The sequence below is a fragment of the Micrasema longulum genome, unplaced genomic scaffold, assembly GCF_059751315.1.
Source record: "Micrasema longulum isolate JH-2025_06_02 unplaced genomic scaffold, ASM5975131v1 h1tg002612l, whole genome shotgun sequence".
In the NCBI taxonomy this organism is placed as follows: domain Eukaryota; kingdom Metazoa; phylum Arthropoda; class Insecta; order Trichoptera; family Brachycentridae; genus Micrasema; species Micrasema longulum.
This window is the reverse complement of record NW_028279747.1, coordinates 36,851-54,294: the sequence shown is the minus strand read 5'-3', so window position 1 is coordinate 54,294 and position 17,444 is coordinate 36,851. Positions and strand designations below refer to the sequence as shown.

At 37.6% G+C, this 17,444-nt stretch overlaps 1 protein-coding gene across 1 annotated transcript in view; it reads left to right on the top strand.

Annotated features, from left to right (window-relative positions):
• LOC148271876 (uncharacterized) overlaps positions 1-17,444 on the top strand; it is a 28,013-nt gene that overhangs the window by 674 nt on the left and 9,895 nt on the right. The window contains 13 exon segments of the mRNA XM_088240809.1: positions 168-332; positions 2,554-2,765; positions 4,415-4,592; positions 4,985-5,196; positions 7,324-7,948; positions 8,823-8,997; positions 10,884-11,013; positions 11,133-11,194; positions 12,382-12,484; positions 12,486-12,559; positions 13,394-13,531; positions 15,159-15,284; positions 16,225-16,438. Coding sequence (XP_088096935.1) covers positions 168-332; positions 2,554-2,765; positions 4,415-4,592; positions 4,985-5,196; positions 7,324-7,948; positions 8,823-8,997; positions 10,884-11,013; positions 11,133-11,194; positions 12,382-12,484; positions 12,486-12,559; positions 13,394-13,531; positions 15,159-15,284; positions 16,225-16,438 — 2,414 coding nt within the window.

The following is a 17,444-nucleotide window of genomic DNA, read 5'->3' as shown; positions in this document are numbered from 1 at the left end:
AATAAAAATAACAAACAGTAACACAATAAAGCTTTTGTGTCTCTTCCTTTCCACCCCATCCACTCTCTAACCCAATCGTAATCGAGTAGCTGACCCCGTCACTCTATTCCTCTGTCTTCTTTTCCCCCGCAACCTTCTACAGTCGACACATTACACTGTTTCCTCAGGCGAAGACCCCGGCCACCTCGGCAGTGAGCTGGGCTTTGCGGGGCCCGCCACGCGCGGATGGCGCTCTGCCCCCCATGCACCCGGCCCTTACGACCTTGTGCTGCAGCTGGAGACGCGTGTGGCTGTCACCAGGGTCCAGCTCCTGGCACACCAGACCCTGATACGTGAGTTATCGCATTACTCCCTCACAATTGTAGGATTTTTGCTCGTGGATGCAGGGAGCTCATACCCCAGTTTGTGACAAAATAAAATTGAAAAAATATTTGGTTTTAATATAATTCGGTGGTTGTTGAAGGATTGGTAGGAAGTAGGGAAGTGGAGAAGTCTGAAAAGCATCCGGTTGGTTGGTTTAACGTATTGCGTCCCTGCATACACATTTCGATGCCAGCTATGCATATTTTATTTTATTGAAATAAACGACACTAATGCCTTTTACATATTAGTTACAAATACAATTAAATACACATAAATGTAAGCATAATTATAAGTAATACAGAGCATTTAAAACACTATTATTAATTAACAAATTAAGAAAGTCTAAAAAAGATAAAAGAATAAAATATTACCAGTTATAGAATTATCCATAAAAAAAAAATAATTTGGTATTAGAAATACTTTGAACCAGTTTAAAAAAAAAACTAAGAAAACAATTTTGAATAACATTAAAAAAAAAAAAAATATATGTATTATTATTTAAAACTAATACTTAGGTAAATAGTATATATTTATGTATAAAAATATATAATGATGTAAAAAAAATATCAAGAGAAATATTTTGTACTTATAAATTAATTCAAGAAAAGAAATAAAAAAATAAAAAAAAACACTAATAAAGAAGTTTAAAACAATTCTTAACAATAGTAACAAATATATTCCACAGAATGATGAATTTTGTTTTTTTAACAGTAACGTGTAGAAACTTACAATAACTTTAAATCCCTTCCAAATTTGAATATCTAATTCCAAATTTGAATATCTATCCAATTCAATTTATTTATTTAAAAACTGAAATTTAAGACGTACATACACGGTTTTCAGGGCCAGACCGCGAAACTTCAGAGAAAAATTCCTCATGGTAAGCTTTAAAAAAATCCTAATAAAACTTTTCCAAGAAGTCAATTAAAATTTTTTTTTTTCATGATCTCAAAATGAAGTAAATCTTTTATTTCTCCGACTTCCCTTCCGCAAACCCCGACAAAAAAATTGCGATAAAAACGTATTTGACCAACGAAGCGATACGCACCAGAATCGGACAAGGGAAGCGGCTGAGTAGGAGAGGGGTAGGGGTTTGTGAAGGGACTGCTTGTTCGAGAAATCAAGGATTTACTTAATTTTGAAATTACGTTAAAAACAACAAAAAAATAATTATTTTTTGGAAAAAATTATTAGGAGTTTCGCAATCTGGCCCAGAAAATCAAGCAAAAATATTTACAATGCGAATGTTGATGAATGCAGAAATAGAGGAAGACCGACAAAGATATGGCATGACCAAATCCAACAAATACTTGAAGATCATCATCATCATCATTCCCTTTCCACACCTAATGGTGCATAGGGCACTGTATTGGTACACCAATCGCAACGTATCTTGATCACTTTTGTTACATGAAGGTAAGGTGATCAGTCTTACACTTCAGGTACCAGTCCAGGGACTATGAAATATTCCAGTGTAAAAACACCCTTTCAAATAATATTTTATAAAGGGAAACATCAGGAAACCTGATCTGTATGCAAAAATAGGGTGATGTGGCATTCTACCCTCTCTGCCTACCCTTACGGGGAAACGGCGTGATGGTTTGTTTTTGTTTAAAAGTTATCATGTTTTGGGAATTGCACAATTACAAAATCTTGTTTCCTCAACATTTTGTTCAATGTGACTCCCGTTGTTTATCCTCTAATGTGCAGAATTTATTTGTCAGTTCGGAAAAAAACTTTGAGCTAGACACACGTCAGTTTGAATTGTAAAACTTTTGAAAAATAAAATGCGAGAAGTGGGACTGTGTAAGTACCTACTTAAAATAACCTAGTCACAAAATTCAATTTTATTTAAAGCAATTAAAAAGTATTACAAAATGGAAAAAAATATTTATGAAGAAAAAAACATATCAAAATTTAAAATAATGGTCAAGACATATGTGATAAACAATTTATAAATTAAATATATTTGCAATGTTATTATTAGAACACACATAACAATATGTATGATATGTGTGCCCTATTTTAAGATTTAAATAAAAAAATAAAAAAATACCTAGCGTTGGCTTCCTAATTTGTGTCTTAAATATTAATTTTATCAACTTTATCATTTGCGTGATCATCATTCGAACTTCCATCACCTTTTGCCCTACACCGCGCACTAGTAACGCCAAGTTTCTGCCCGTCAAGCCGAGCGTGTGGAGGTGCTGGTGCACGACTCCGCGGGGGGCGCCGGCACGCCAAGCAGCCCACAGTACCGCGCGGCCGGCTGGGTGGCGCTGGCGCCCCCGGGCGCGGGTTCGCGCGAGCTGCGCACGGCCTCGCTGCCGCGCGTGCCCGCCACCTACCTGCGCCTGCGCATGGCCCCGCCGCATCGCACAGAGGAGAACCCGCACAACCAGGTAGGCTCATGCATATCATATTTATCCCCCGAAGGACTTTGCCCAGCAGCAAATATCCTAATCAATCTTCCGAACAAATTTGTGTTTTTGTGCCTTTCCTTCTCTATTGTCACCGAATGGAGCTTCTCGCTTCTATCCGTGGCCCTTTTATAGGTTAAGTCGGATATACAGATCTGGTGGCTTCTAATAAGAATTTGAAGGCTTCTAAAAAGTGTTGTTTATTTATTTAACACTTTATATACATATACAATTTATATTTATTTATTCATTTGGACGGCTTACGCCTTTGACAAAGTATAAAATAATATTGAAAAACAATAATAATAAAACAAAACACCTGAACACAGTATAAAAAATATAAATACATGAAATAAAATCAGCAGAAAATAAGGAAATAATAAAGAAAAATTAAATATGAAACTATAACATAGGTATGCAGCAAATTAACAATAAATAAAGGGTTTAAATATAAAAAGTATTGAAGTAACAGAGGCGAGGTATCATAGCATAAATAGTAAAACGAGTATTACACTTGGTACATTTTTATAATTTAGAAAAGAAGTGATTAAAAAGTAATGATTTTAATTGGTACAAAGATAAATTACAAAATCACTCACAAGTATATAAAAAAAAAGATAAATTAAATAAATCTAAGTTTCCATGTTTGTTCGCTAACATGTGGAACCGTGGTGAGTATTTGGCATAGTTTGAACTATGAAAATCAACAGCAAGTATTTTGTCTCGTCCCACGCTGTCTCACATAAAAATTCACACATATTACAACAGAGATGAAGAACATTTAAGAGAAGGTAATATAGAAGTCTAGGCATCTACAGGGCTTATGACCTGTCAATGGCTGGTTTAAGTGGACACTTTACACACTGTGTAACATTCACCATTCATGGTGCAGAATCTCATAATTTTATACAAAAATTAACTAAAAAAATTACACTATTTTATTATTAAAAAAGGGGTAGAGAGGTGATGTGAAGGAAAAAAGAATGAGAAAGGAACAACTCAAACATTTAGATAGTGACATTTCAATCTTGATTGAAATGTAAATAAAGAAGGGGCGAGGCAACTCTAACATTGGTGGGTAGATTATTCCACAATCGAGCAGCTACTGCTGTGAAAGAAGAGGCAAGAAAATTAGAGCGGTGAGGGGGTATTAAAAAGGTTCTCGTTACTAGAACGAAGAGATAGTCCATGTTGCGATAGAGGTTAGAAGAGCTCTCTCAGATAAACAGGCGAAGTGGGATTATGTAAATATTGTGAAGAAGTGATAGAATGTGAATGTTTCTTCTATGCCTGATACTGAGCCAGTGTAGTTGCGTGCGATATTCGGTTATGTGGTCAAATTTGCGAATATTAAATATAAAACGTATACAAACATTTCGCAATCGTCCCAACTTATCAAGCAGTTCAGAATTAGCATCTGGGTAACAGACATCTGCGTAATCAAGGAGTGGGAGAACTAAGCTCTGGACTAAAGTTTTGTGTGTTGGCACCGCCAAGAAGACTTAAGTCCTCAGATGCGGTGAGCGGTATGTGGTGGGCAAGTTTCGGTGGGCATTTTTACCAGTGTGAATCTCGTCATGCATCCTTACTGCCTTAGTTCGGGGGACAATAATATGACATTTTGTCACCAGGTGGCTCTCATGGGCGTGAATGTGTTTGGAGTCTCGATGGACGCAGAGAACAGCGAAGTGGCCGGCCTCGCGGAGAGCTACTCCCCGTATGATGACCTGGCTTTTATAATGTATGTGGATCCTGAGGTAGTCGCCGTCATCCGCCAACTTGAGGAGAAGAAGCACGAAGCCATCTTGGGTAGGTCCATATTTTCCTAGCTCAGTTAGTTATGACTTAAAAATAGCTTCAAAATTAAAATATTTGGTTAAATAATGAGTATGCAGATATTCTCGTTTTATTAAAAACACAAAACAAAAGCAGATGGAAGAATTGAAGAAATAAGAATATTCAAACATTGCCAAAATGGTGAATGTTAACAGTGATTTTCATTCAGTGCTTCAATAGGCCAGGAGTCCCAATTACTTTGGCTTTCCCCTTTCATCCAGGGTTCGTGTTCCTCCAATATTCCGGTACTTTTTATCCACCTAGATACGCAGCAGAAAAACCAGTTAGTTCCCTGTAATCATTATACCAGACGCCAGCCCCCCATTATCCTAAAAACCCTAAAACCCGGAGATCTGTTTGGACAGCCGAGCGCTTCGAGTATGCGCGCAAGCTGAAGGCAGCGTCAGCGGCGCTGTGCAGCGGGGGGCGCGCGCTCGGGGCGCTGCTCCTGCACAAGCGGCTGGCCGTGCTCGCCGAGCAGTACGAGCGCGCCTGCCGCAAGAGGGACGCCGTCGCCGCTGGCCGGGAGAGGCTGAACCTTCTTCTGAAGATCGACACGTTGCTGGAAGCCAATGGGGTCAGTTACATTTGTTTTAAATTATGTTATTTTACCTTTATTTAGCTTAAGGCGAGCAGCTGATATGCTTAGATCTGCTAAAAAATTCGAATTAATAAAATCTATAATACACTCGCTATCGGTTATTTATTTATTTATTCATATTTTTTTCCATGATAAACTATGATTAATAATAAAAATAATGTGACCTCACTGGGGTTACCCGTGCCGAGGACACTTAACAATATACTTTTTAAAAATATTTTTACATTTGAGAATAAACAAAGAAGACTAACTTAATAAACAGAGATAATTAACAAAATGTTCAGACAGCTTTAAACACTACCTATTTATCTTTATAATTTATTTATTTACATACATAAGGTTATTGTACATTTTTTGAGACAATAAGTCCCAACTCTATGGGACTAAAAGTCCTGTTTTGAGATGGGACAAGCAATTATATGACACAGACACATGAGTATATCACCACAAATATAGGATTAGAAACATAAAAAATAATTATTAAAAATATTTAAAAAAACATAAATATGGCACATCGATATGGTAAACAGTAAACTCAAGCATTTGGAAAATCATCAAGGAGTTTCCTACTCAAATCCCTCCCACTAAGGAACAGCCAGTCCTTAACTCCTTTCTTGAAAATAATTTTTGTCCTTGAGAGCTTAATACGTTCTTCCAAAATATTGAACACTCTCAGTGCGATAAATGAGAGATTTCTCTGAGCAAAAGTCATACGGGTTTTGTATATGACATAATTCATGCTCTGGGAAAACCTCATACGGACATTCTGCATTAATTCATTATGAACATCTATATTATTTATATTACAAAACGCACAATGAAAGATCAAAAACATAACATAAGCTATACACTTGTGGAGCAGTTGATTCAATATTGGATTGGGCGAATGAGACAATCCATTTTACTTCTACCTAGCTCCACTATCCACTTTGTTACAGCCTTTTTGAACATTTTCTCATTTCTAATTATTTTAATAAACAGTGGAAGTAGGTTGCAGATTTTAACTAACTAACTAACTAACCATCACGCCATTTCCCCAGAGGGGTAGGCAGAGAGGATAGAACGCCACACCACTCTGTCCTGGCACACTTCCTTTGCTTCCTTCACATTCATACATCTTCTAATGCACGCACGTCGATTATTCCGACTTTTCACATGACCACTTTCAAGAATTTGTTGTACTTGATCATGCCATGTCTTTCTCGGCCTTCCTCGACTTCTACAACCAGACACATTCGCATCATAAATCTTTTTAGCCGTTCTTTCATCATTCATTCGCTCCACATGACCGAACCATCGCAAAAGACCTTTCTTAATTTTGTCGATAATGCTTAACTCAGCCTTGCATTCTGCTCTAATTTCGACATTAGGGCACCTATCATACATTGTTTTTCCGCACATTCGCCTGAGGGATCGCATTTCAACAGCATTCAGTCTACTTTCGTCCCTTTTTTTCCAACTCCATGCTTCGCTTCCATACATTAGGGTTGGTACCAGAACTCCATTATGAACTGCTAATTTAGCCTCTTGCGATAGACACTTATTTGCAGTTGCAGATTTTAATTGCATAATACTCAAAATCCCCTTGTCCGAAAGTAGTATTAGTTTGTATTTGTTTAAGTTGTCTTTGTGTTTAGGATCTAGTATGATAATCTAATAAGGGATAAGAGTAGAAGTCAAATGTATTTATAACGTGATATAAGATATTTAGGTATTTGTCTATAATGGCAAAACAACAAACTGACAACAATCCATAATATAAAAAAATCAATCTGTAAATGTTGCCATTCTGCTCACCAATCATATAATAACAACATGTGAAAAGCAGTCAAATATAATTTATCAACTCATTGACTAAACAAATCATCTCACGCATAATCTCTCGTGTTTCTCATGAGAGCTGTCTAAAAGAATGTGTGTATGTAAATGAAACGACAGCATATCATTTTATAGATGTGTGTGTGTATGTAATTTGGACCATCTTGAAGCATTGACACAAAATACTTGGATGAAATAATCGAGTAGATGTACCTTTCCTGCCTTTAATGATAATTTAATAAATATTAATTAACAAGGTGACATCTTGTTTGATCTTTGTTCTAGCCCAATGCTGCAAACGACGAATATTCCGAGGAAGTTGCATTCACCATTGATATGTTGACCCAACCGACATCAAATCTGAGTTTCGACACCCCTACTCCGCCAACTGTCCCACCGCTGCAACCAAAAAACACCGAAAATTGTCAACCTAACGACCCCGAGAAGATCGAAACGTCGTCGACGTATGTCAACACAATACCCAAACAAAACCGAAACAGTCTCGTGATGGATGAAAGTAAACTGACATACTTAAATGGAATAGACGAATCCGAACATGTGACTCAAAACGATGGTGAAAACTATCACGATCTTCGCAACGACGTCTCTGAATCTCGTATAACATCGCCCCGATTATCCAATCAGGTCTATGGCGAAAATGTCAATTTAAAAAAGAAAAATCACGACCACAGGGTTGCGTACAGTCACATGACTGGGTCCGAGAACGATCTGATAGAAGGTTCCAGTAAAATTTATTTCGAAGATCAGAGTTCTGGGTTCGGTTCTACTAGCGATGTGCAGCTGAGGGGCGGGGTCGGGAGGTTGGGAGGGAACGAAGCGAGTTATTTCAGCAGTCCGGCAAATAGCGTCAGCCCGACAAATATGCAGTACAGTGAAACTCTTCGGAATGGTGAGTAATAATGCATAACCCATTATTATTACATTTTTCTTGGCTATGGTTTCCTAAGAAAGTGGTATTGTATTTAGCAGCCATGATATGCAGTGGGCTTAACAGGACGGCCATCGTCACGCTGACTACTTACTACTTATTTGTGTACTTATTTAACAATAAGTATAATGAAACATCCCTTAAATTAGTTATTTAACATAGTTAACATATAAAGAAAATAAAAAGGTAATAAATCTAATTAACCTAATTATCATCGTAAACATAACAAGTAAAATAAACTAAAATAATCTTAAAAAACAATAAATTCATGTAGACGAAATTTCATAATCAGGAAACAAATTTTTACCTATTTGGCTTGATCCACTCATCGATCCGTGCGCAACCCACCTCCACTATCCATTTCTTAATAGCAATTTTATATTGTGAGTACTTACTAATTGTCCTTATAGATAATGGAAGCAGATTGTACACTTTAACCGAGTAGTAGGCCGATCCTCTTTGACCGAAAGTTGTATTAATTTAAAATTGTTTTTGCAGCATCGGGTGTCTCTTGTATATTTATAAAAATAAAGTAGAATTAAAATCCAATAAACACGTTTTATTTTGGATACATTACCAAATCCTTAGGTTTAACCAGCGGTCCCCAGAGGATGCGGCTTCTTTTGTGATATAAAGCATCTCATTCCTCATCTGCCCTGCAGAACCTACAACTTGAAATAGAAAAGATCATTCTAGCAAAGTGTTTGTTAAATCTGCAGTGCCCTGCGAGGGCTCCAATGGTAAACCTAACTTGATTTATATGGAATCTGGTAAATGAGGTACTGTGAAATCTTCCCAATGTCACTTTTATGAATTGTTAATTGATCCTCTTTAGGTGAGTCGTCCCCTATCCAGAGGGCCATCACGGCAAGCGTAACTCCCTCGTCCCCGAGCGTAGTGGCCGGGGTCGTACTGCGACGCCGCAACAAGAGCGCCGGGCCCCCTCCTCCCGCTCACCACCGCTCCAGCTACGAGGCCTACGAAGAGCGGCTCCTCCCTACATTGAGACAGTGCGTATTTATTAAGGCCTTTTAGCCCGATCCGCAGTTTTAAGTGTTTATTATTTTAAAAAACCCGGTATAAAAGAAATATTATAAGATCTAATCATGTTATGTCTCATCTGGTTAGTGTAGTCATTATGTGCTTTTTCAGGTTGATTTTAAATTTGTCTCCAGTGTAATTTTTCAAGTGGTAAGGTAAGTCATTATAGTGTTTAAGTCCATTGTATTGTAGTCCTACGTTTGTCTTAGATTTTTAAATGTGGTAGTGTTTTTGTTGTCTGGTATTATATTAGTGTATGTCTGCATTTTCGGTTAATTAATTAATTAATTTATTAACGGACATTGTCCATAGATACAATTTATAGGGTTTAAATATTACAATAAAATAATAGTTTAAAACATTTAAAAAAAGGAAAAGAAGCATTGACAAACATAAGGGACATTGACAAGGTCTGGACTATTTATTTAGTGCTCGTTTAAATCGTTGTAAACTTAAACTAAAAAAGTCCAGATCTTGTCTCCAGTTAACAATACGACAAAGACGGGATTGCAGAATTAAGGCCATAATTTGTTTTATGCTGATTGATGAACAGTACTTCATTATTTCTCAACCTATGAGTCGGAATATTGAATTTTACTTGTCCCAGTAATGATGGAATATTAATTATACCATTTAGTATGGAATCATTATTAGTTCTAAATTTTTGTAGACTAGAAATATTGAACATTGACTCTATACCAGCATAAGAATAATTACCTCTCTCTAGTCCAAGCCTCCACGCTACTTTTCGAAGCAAGCAATGTTGGATTGATTCAATGAGATTTGTTAATGTTGTAATCGTCTTGTATGTTCCCTAGTGAAATTTTGTGTACAATTATCATCTCAATTTTCAAACTGGTGTGTTTTTACGTACAGTTCAGTCGTAGGGGTAAGTTAGGGTAAGTTGTATGTTAGTGTAATTGATTTATTTTGTTGTCTTTGTATCATGGTTATGTCTGTCTTGTTACCAATTCCCCAGAAGGCTATCATGCAACTCAATTTGCTTTTAACATAAGCTTTGTACATTATGATTTTTTTCCTTTTTTGGTATGAAGTCTGTTATTTTTTTGTTTAATTGACTGACACGAAGGAAGAGATATCTTAATTTTGAAAAAAGTGACAAAAACTGCTTGGCGTAGAGATGTCACATGTGCTTTGAATATCTGATATAGGATTAATTCCAAAGGGAAAATCATCAGCCTACAAACTTTTATTTTGAGTATTTTTCTTTTGTTTTATTATTATTAACTCATTACCCCACCAGCCCATATTCACCGGACATCGCTCCTTCCGATTACCACTTTTTTATTAGTTTAAAAAATAAATAATAATCTCTCGATATAAATAATGAATTTTTTATAATAAATACTTACTCACCAGTTCGTCGGTACTAAATTAAATTCTCACACTTTTTTTTAAAAATGCATCCAATTTCATTTGCTTTGATTGTTGCTTCCTTTCTTGCAGAATCATAGCATAAACTACAAATATTTTAATATTCTTTTAATTTTAATAATAATGAAATAAAAAATATAATCATACCTTTTTATTTTTCTTAAAAACAAAACGAAAAGTAAAAGGAAGCAATTTCACACACACAATAGGCTGCTCGCGTACACGGTAATAGAATAAAACAATGTGTAAAAGTGTGTCTACTACTAGAATCGCGGCGCCTACTGTCACCTGGTGTCGGCCGAACCGGGGAATCCCCCGCCGGCACCAACCGGCGTAATTGTAAATCGGCATAAATCGAACTGTACTAGCGGAAACTTTTTCCACTGACTTCTAAAAGTGGGCGTTTTTTCCTGCCTTGATATTGTTGATATTGAACATAAAGCTACTTTTTCATCGGCAGTTCTCACACCAATGAGTACCTCAGAGGGTGCCAGACAGAGCCAGCAGACCCCCCGAAGGGCCGTCCCAAGATGGGCGAGAGAGACAGAAAACAGGCCGCCCTTCCCATACTTATATTCGGAGAGGAGCTGGTAAGTGCAATGCTTTCTTACGCAAGGTTTAATCATCTCGTATACTAGATCCAAATATTGAATTGGCCTCCATTTTCTAATATCAAAGTTTCTTAAAATTTTCATAAATGTGTTTTTAGGTGGAGAAGTTCTATTCGAAACATTATGCTGAAAAAGAAGATGGCTTGCAGAATTTAAAGGTGTGTGTTTTTTTAATATTGTATTATGGAACAGATCATGTGGCATTTAAATTCCATGTCACACACGCATTTATATGCTTATTTGAGGCCTTATTGATTCTGATTATAAATTTAATAGTAACAATATAGGACCACGTACGCACATCAAACTGAAGCCGAGAAAACTACTCATAAATGAATAGTCTTACATTTTGGCCATAACTTACTCTGTAAACGTTGCTTAGTACGCGACTGCCAATTTAAATTCACTTGTGCCATGTTGTGTCATTTTTAAGTGTCAAAATACTGCTGGGATTAAAAGAGAATAGGGTGGGACCACATTTCAAATAATATTATTTAAGAATTCGATTTTTTTACCATCTGTCAGATTTTTTAATAAAACAAGGCGGACATTGTGTTAATATTGCCAGGGTAGTCGAATTTTTTACCCGCTTTCTATATTAATAAGCATTATTCTTATGTACAAATTACAACAGGGATGGAGAATACCTTAAATAAGGGAATATGGAAGGCTAAGCATTTACAGGGCTTATGACCTGTCATTGGCTGGTTTAAGTGGCGGCCTCCGTGGTGTAGTGGTCAAGACGCTTGACTCACGCACGGAAGGTTCCGGGTTCGATTCCCGGTGAGAACACAAAAATTAAAATGTGATTTTTCTCAAGCCTGGTTGTTCTGTAATGTAATTCACCACTGTAATTGGGCCTCCTGGCCTGTTGTGGTGCAAAAAAATGAAATGAAAACAAAAAAAAAAAAAAGTGGCCACTTTACACACTGTGTAACATTCACCATTTTGCCTATGTTTGAACATCCATATTTCTACAATTCTTCCATTTGTTGATTATTTAGAGGTGGGGGTCAGTGCTATGCAAACTCCTGATGTCACTGCAACCTGTGAAGATCTACTGTGATGAGTCCCCGTGAATAGTTCTCGCCCTCTAAGCCCAGGTGTAAAAAGAGCCTGGCTAGTGTGTGAGGTTAAGGTGGGATTGGGGAGGATAGAGCTTCCAGTAATGACCCCGCAGGTGTTGGATATAAACAATATATCTCTTGGCAACCGTAGGGATCATTTAAGATGTTGAATGTATCAAGTTTCTTCTTTTTGTTTGACATAGAAAATTCAAGAGAAAAAGCGGAAAATCTCTAAAATCTTTTGACTTTTTCAACAGGCTGAGCTGCGGTGTTTCGACAGCAAGCCAGCCGGGCCCCCGCCAGGCGGGAGGGCAGGCCCTGTGGCCCTGAGCCCTAACAAGGCCGCCCGGGCAGCCACCCTCCTGCTCCACAGAGCGCTGCGGGGACCCCGTGCACTCCGTCTACAGCCTCGCAGCTGACACTACGCGGAGCTTCTTCACCGATTTCATACAGGGAAGGTATGATAAAGTCATAATACTATGTTGTGTATGAGTATGTCCAAATGCTTGCCGACTGGCTGGATCTCCTCCCTAGGGAGTTATTCATATTTAAATTTACTTCACAAAAGCAACAGGTGGGAGAGATGAAATGTGAATGTTCAAACATGGGCAGAATGGTGAATTTTACACAGTGTGTAAAGTGGCCACTTAAACCAGCCAATGACAGGTCATAAGCCCTGTAAATGCCTAGACTTCCATATTCCCTTCTCAAAAATGTTTTCTCTCTCTGTTGAAATAAAGTTATAATACTAATTAAGATAATTTTCATTATGATTTATGCCCTTAAGGCACAAGACACAAACTAGACGGCTGCTGACGCCAGGTATTTCATGTATTTACTCTGTCCCACAGATCGCTTTATATTTTTCAAAAAAATTACAGCTAAAACGAAGTGCATCTTGCTCAAAGTATTTCTCCAAACTGACAAATAAATAAATCTTGTGAATTATTTTGGCGCGCTGCCGTCAGCCATGTCAATACTCTATTATTTAACTCATTTGGAGTATAATTTTATCTGAGATTATGAAATCATTTTTTAATGAAATTTCTGCAACAGGCACACGGGGTATGACTGGAAAGGCATTTTTGCGAGTTTTTACTCCCTAGTAACTTTAGTTCCCGCATTTTTTTCTCATGGGATTTAAAAAAATTAAATTCTAGATTTCAATCATTGAATACCTTAGAAATTTACCTAATAACTATCCATACAGAATGAACAGTACAATCATCATAAGTAATATCTGACCCTTAAGGGAAAAATATAACAAAACTCTCAATTGTATTTCTTTGTAGAGTAAATCCAGCTGAGATAACTCGCTGTGTGGAGAAGCTGGTTCCAGAGCTGCTGACCAGAGCCGGTGACCCGGCTCCTCGAGTGCACTCACTGGCCATGCACACTCTCCTCAGTATGGCGGACTGTCCCCCCGTCAGGTATGAAAACCTTATTGCCGTGTTTTGTACATACTCTACATAAATCTGTTGGTTTTGTTTTACTTGACTTGTCAATTGACAATGATGGAGTTCAGTGCACCGGGAAACTGGATGTATTTTTTTTTCTTATGTGCAGTAAAAATTATAGCATTTAATTGTACGGCGAAGATTGTCAAAAATTAATGAAATATTACTTTGAACGACATTGTTAGATCTCCAAAATCAACCAATTGCGTTTACATTTCCAGCTACCAGAAGGCCAACCCACCAATCAGGATAACTCACCGTAGAGAACTTGAAATCATAGCGTTTTTAATACGATACATTCTTATTCTTAGAGGGGCGGGTCATTGCTACGCAAGCTCCTGATATCACTGCAACCTGTGAAGATCTATTGTGACGGGTCCCCGTGAGTAGTTCTCGCCCTCCAAGACCAGGTCTATAAAGTGCCTGGCTACTGTGGTGGAAGGCGAGAGTTTACATTTTGCTCAATCTCCCCCTCCAAGCCCAGTTTGTAAAGTATCGGGCTATTAGGCAGGGAGCCAGCTCTTTAATACCCTTAGGTTTAACCTGTGGTACCCCGAGCATGAGACTCCTCTTATGATGTAAAGCATCACATACACATATAATGTGTATAGGTGTTTCCTCGTCTGGACTGCAGAACCTACATCTAGAAATTTGGGAAAGGTTCATTCTAGCAAGGTGTTTGTTCAATCTGCAGTGTCCTGGGCGGGCTCTAGCGATAACCCTCACTTGATTTTGGCTGAGCTTTATTAGGTCAATGGCAAACCTTTGCGAGTACCATTTAATATGATACATAAAAATAATTTTATAAATTGCCTTAGTTTGATAGAGTCTACTAACAAATGAAAATATGAATAAACCACTGAACTTTCTCATATTGGACAATGTTCTTTTTATTTTTTTTAATAGATTATCAAACTAAACAAAAAAATAAACAAATGTAGTGTATCATTATCGCTACGATTTTTCAATGTTTTGTAATTTTGAAATTCCTCACTGAAATTTCAAAATTAGAAGAGAACCCACCTGACTCTGGTTATGCCGATAAAAGGAGCAGTCAGGCAGCTGAACATGATCACTTTGGAGATAGACACCTTTATCATCAGTGGAAATATGTGTAACAGGCAAATACGTGGAGTGTATTATGTCTTTAAAATATCGAGCCATTTCTCAAGGGTTCCTGGCTTGATATGCTGTCCCAGTTTATCATCATCATTATAAGCTCGACAGCCCTGGGTGGCCTTGTTGGAAGTTCCTCACTTCCAACATTGTCATATCTGCGCTGATGCAGTCCAACCATCGCATTTTGAGCCTCCCTGGCCTTCGTCGTCCTTGTGGCACAGAGCAGCATTTTAGGTGTTTTATAGGGTTTTCATCGTCCATTCTAATTATATGGCCAGCCCGCCTCGAGCATCACACCTTGATAAAGTTGATTACACCGGGCGCTTGGTAGATATTGAATAGCTCTATTGTAGTGACAACGCCAATGGTTGTTTTCTCTCGCAGGGCCACAGATAACTCTCAGAATTCTTCTTTCAAAAGCTGCAATGGTTTCCTCAATACTCTTTGTCATAAATTAAAAAAAAATGGTTTCTTCTTGTAGGAGTTTAAATATCATCCCCGCACACTTGGTCCGCCCCCTCACTGCGGGCACTGCCCCCCGCCTCGCCCTCTCCCGTCTGCTGATGGTGGAACAGCTACTATTAAACCACGGGATAGACAAACACAGGTAACTAACCACCCTCTTGTCTTATAGTCCTTTAAATATAGCTCGATTAGAATATCAGCTGTCAAACTAATGTTATTAGTGATGGGAAATTACTGATCAGTGATCAGTAATTTCCCAGTCAATCAGTGATCACTGATCAAATTGATTTTATCAGTTTTTTCATGCAATCATGAAACTCTGTTTCCGAAAATTGATATAAAAACGCAAAAGCAAGCCTATTATAGTGTGTTTTAACACAATTATTCACCAAAAAATAAGACATTTATACTTTTTTCATGAACAACATCAAATGAATTGTTTTACTTTTCAATCAATTTGTCCCATCTCTAACGTTTTTGCAAAATGATGTAACCTTGTAAGAAAGTCGTTAATAATTAGGTTTATTTTAGTTTTAAAGCTGATTTTATATCAACAACATTTTGAGTTTGTCCAAATTTTTGTAAACAAGGACTGGACAAGGAGGACTGGATGTTACACAGTGTGTAAAGTGACCACTTAAACCAGCCAATGACAGGTCATAAGCCCTGTAGATGCCTAGACTTCTATATTACCTTCTTTTAAGCTTTTGTAATATGTTACTGATTTTATATATTTATGTCGATTTATGTGTCAAGCATCGTATTAAAAAAATAAATGAACATGCCGGATACCAATGATTTTTCGTGTGTCAATATAAATAACTCCTTAGATGTTACTACAAATTTATGTCGTCACTTTTTCTGACAAATGTCATTCTAATCAAGCTATATTTTAAGGACTTTAGTACCAACTGGAAACATATATATGTAATTAAATGAATACCAATGTAGATACCTAAGTTTAGTCAAAATTTCTAGTATTCTGTTTTAGTCGTACCAGTATGTATAGAAAATAGCATTTTATTGTAATTAAATAAATAAGGCCCCGATCTCCAGTAATCAACCATTCTGTCATGTGCCAGCGGACTGAAAGCTCGGTGCGTGGCGGAGCTGGGGGCCGGGGGGCTCACCCACGGGCAGGGGGCGGTGCGGCGCGCGGCGGAGCGCCTCCTGCTGGCCGCCTACCGCCGCGCGCCGCGCCTCGTGCGCGCGCAGCTGCCCCCCGACGACCCCGTCACGCGCAGGAACCTCATCTACCGCCACCTGCTGGAGGGCTTCGACAGGCTGGACCAACAGGTCAGGGTCTGCAGTGTGCAGAGGTTGATTTTCCGCGAGAGTGAACAACAGGAGGCGTCCAATATGCTCACTTCTGTTTACTTGACATTTCATTTTGAAGGCTTGCATATATAATTTTAATGGCGTGTCACCTTAAATGTGTTTTGCCAGTGTCATATTAAATAATTTTTTTAACCCTCCCTCCTCGGTGATATGTAGCTAGTACACATTACGTCTAATAACTATAATATCTTTATAAATATAATAAATATTGGGTTTAGATTTTCAGTATTCCTCTATTACACATTTACGTATCAACTGAAATCTTTTTTTGTTATATAGTATGTACTTACTAGGCATAAAAAAAGCATTTTATCAGAAATCGGGGATAAATTACAAATATCATCAAAAGGATACTCACAGTATACCAATAACACCTGGCGTTACACGTCCACTACATGTCCAGTCACGTAGTTCAGTACTAGCTACTTAGTAGCTCTCGGGAAGTTGGTGCGGGTGCACGTTTCGCCCGAGGCGTTAGCAATACCCAATGGTTTTTTCATGTTTTCAGCAGTTAAATTTGAAATATTATCATTTTTTTATTAAATTATGGTTAATTAAAGTTATAAATATTCAATTTTTCCCTTTTTAAATCTCATATTTTTTTAATGTGTAGTGACTACACAGCACCGTAACGCGCGCTTGTTTTTAGGACAGTAAGGGAAAGGTTAATAAAAAATTTAAATAAATTTACAAACGTGAGGTTTAGGAGGACATCACAGATGAATTTGGTTGATTTTGATAAATTCCAATAGTAGTTTGAGGATAGAAAATTAAGGATAGTGAAGAAGGAACAGCAAACTTTTGATGGATGGTTTCGGTTAGCGCTTGCAATTCTCAACCCAAGCATCTACGGCTCGTAGTATTGCTGTAATCTGTAGCTAACCTTGTGGTAAATAACCGTTTAATGGTTTTTCGCCGTATGGGTGACTCTTTTAGTTATTTCTCTTAAGTCTGAATTTAGTTT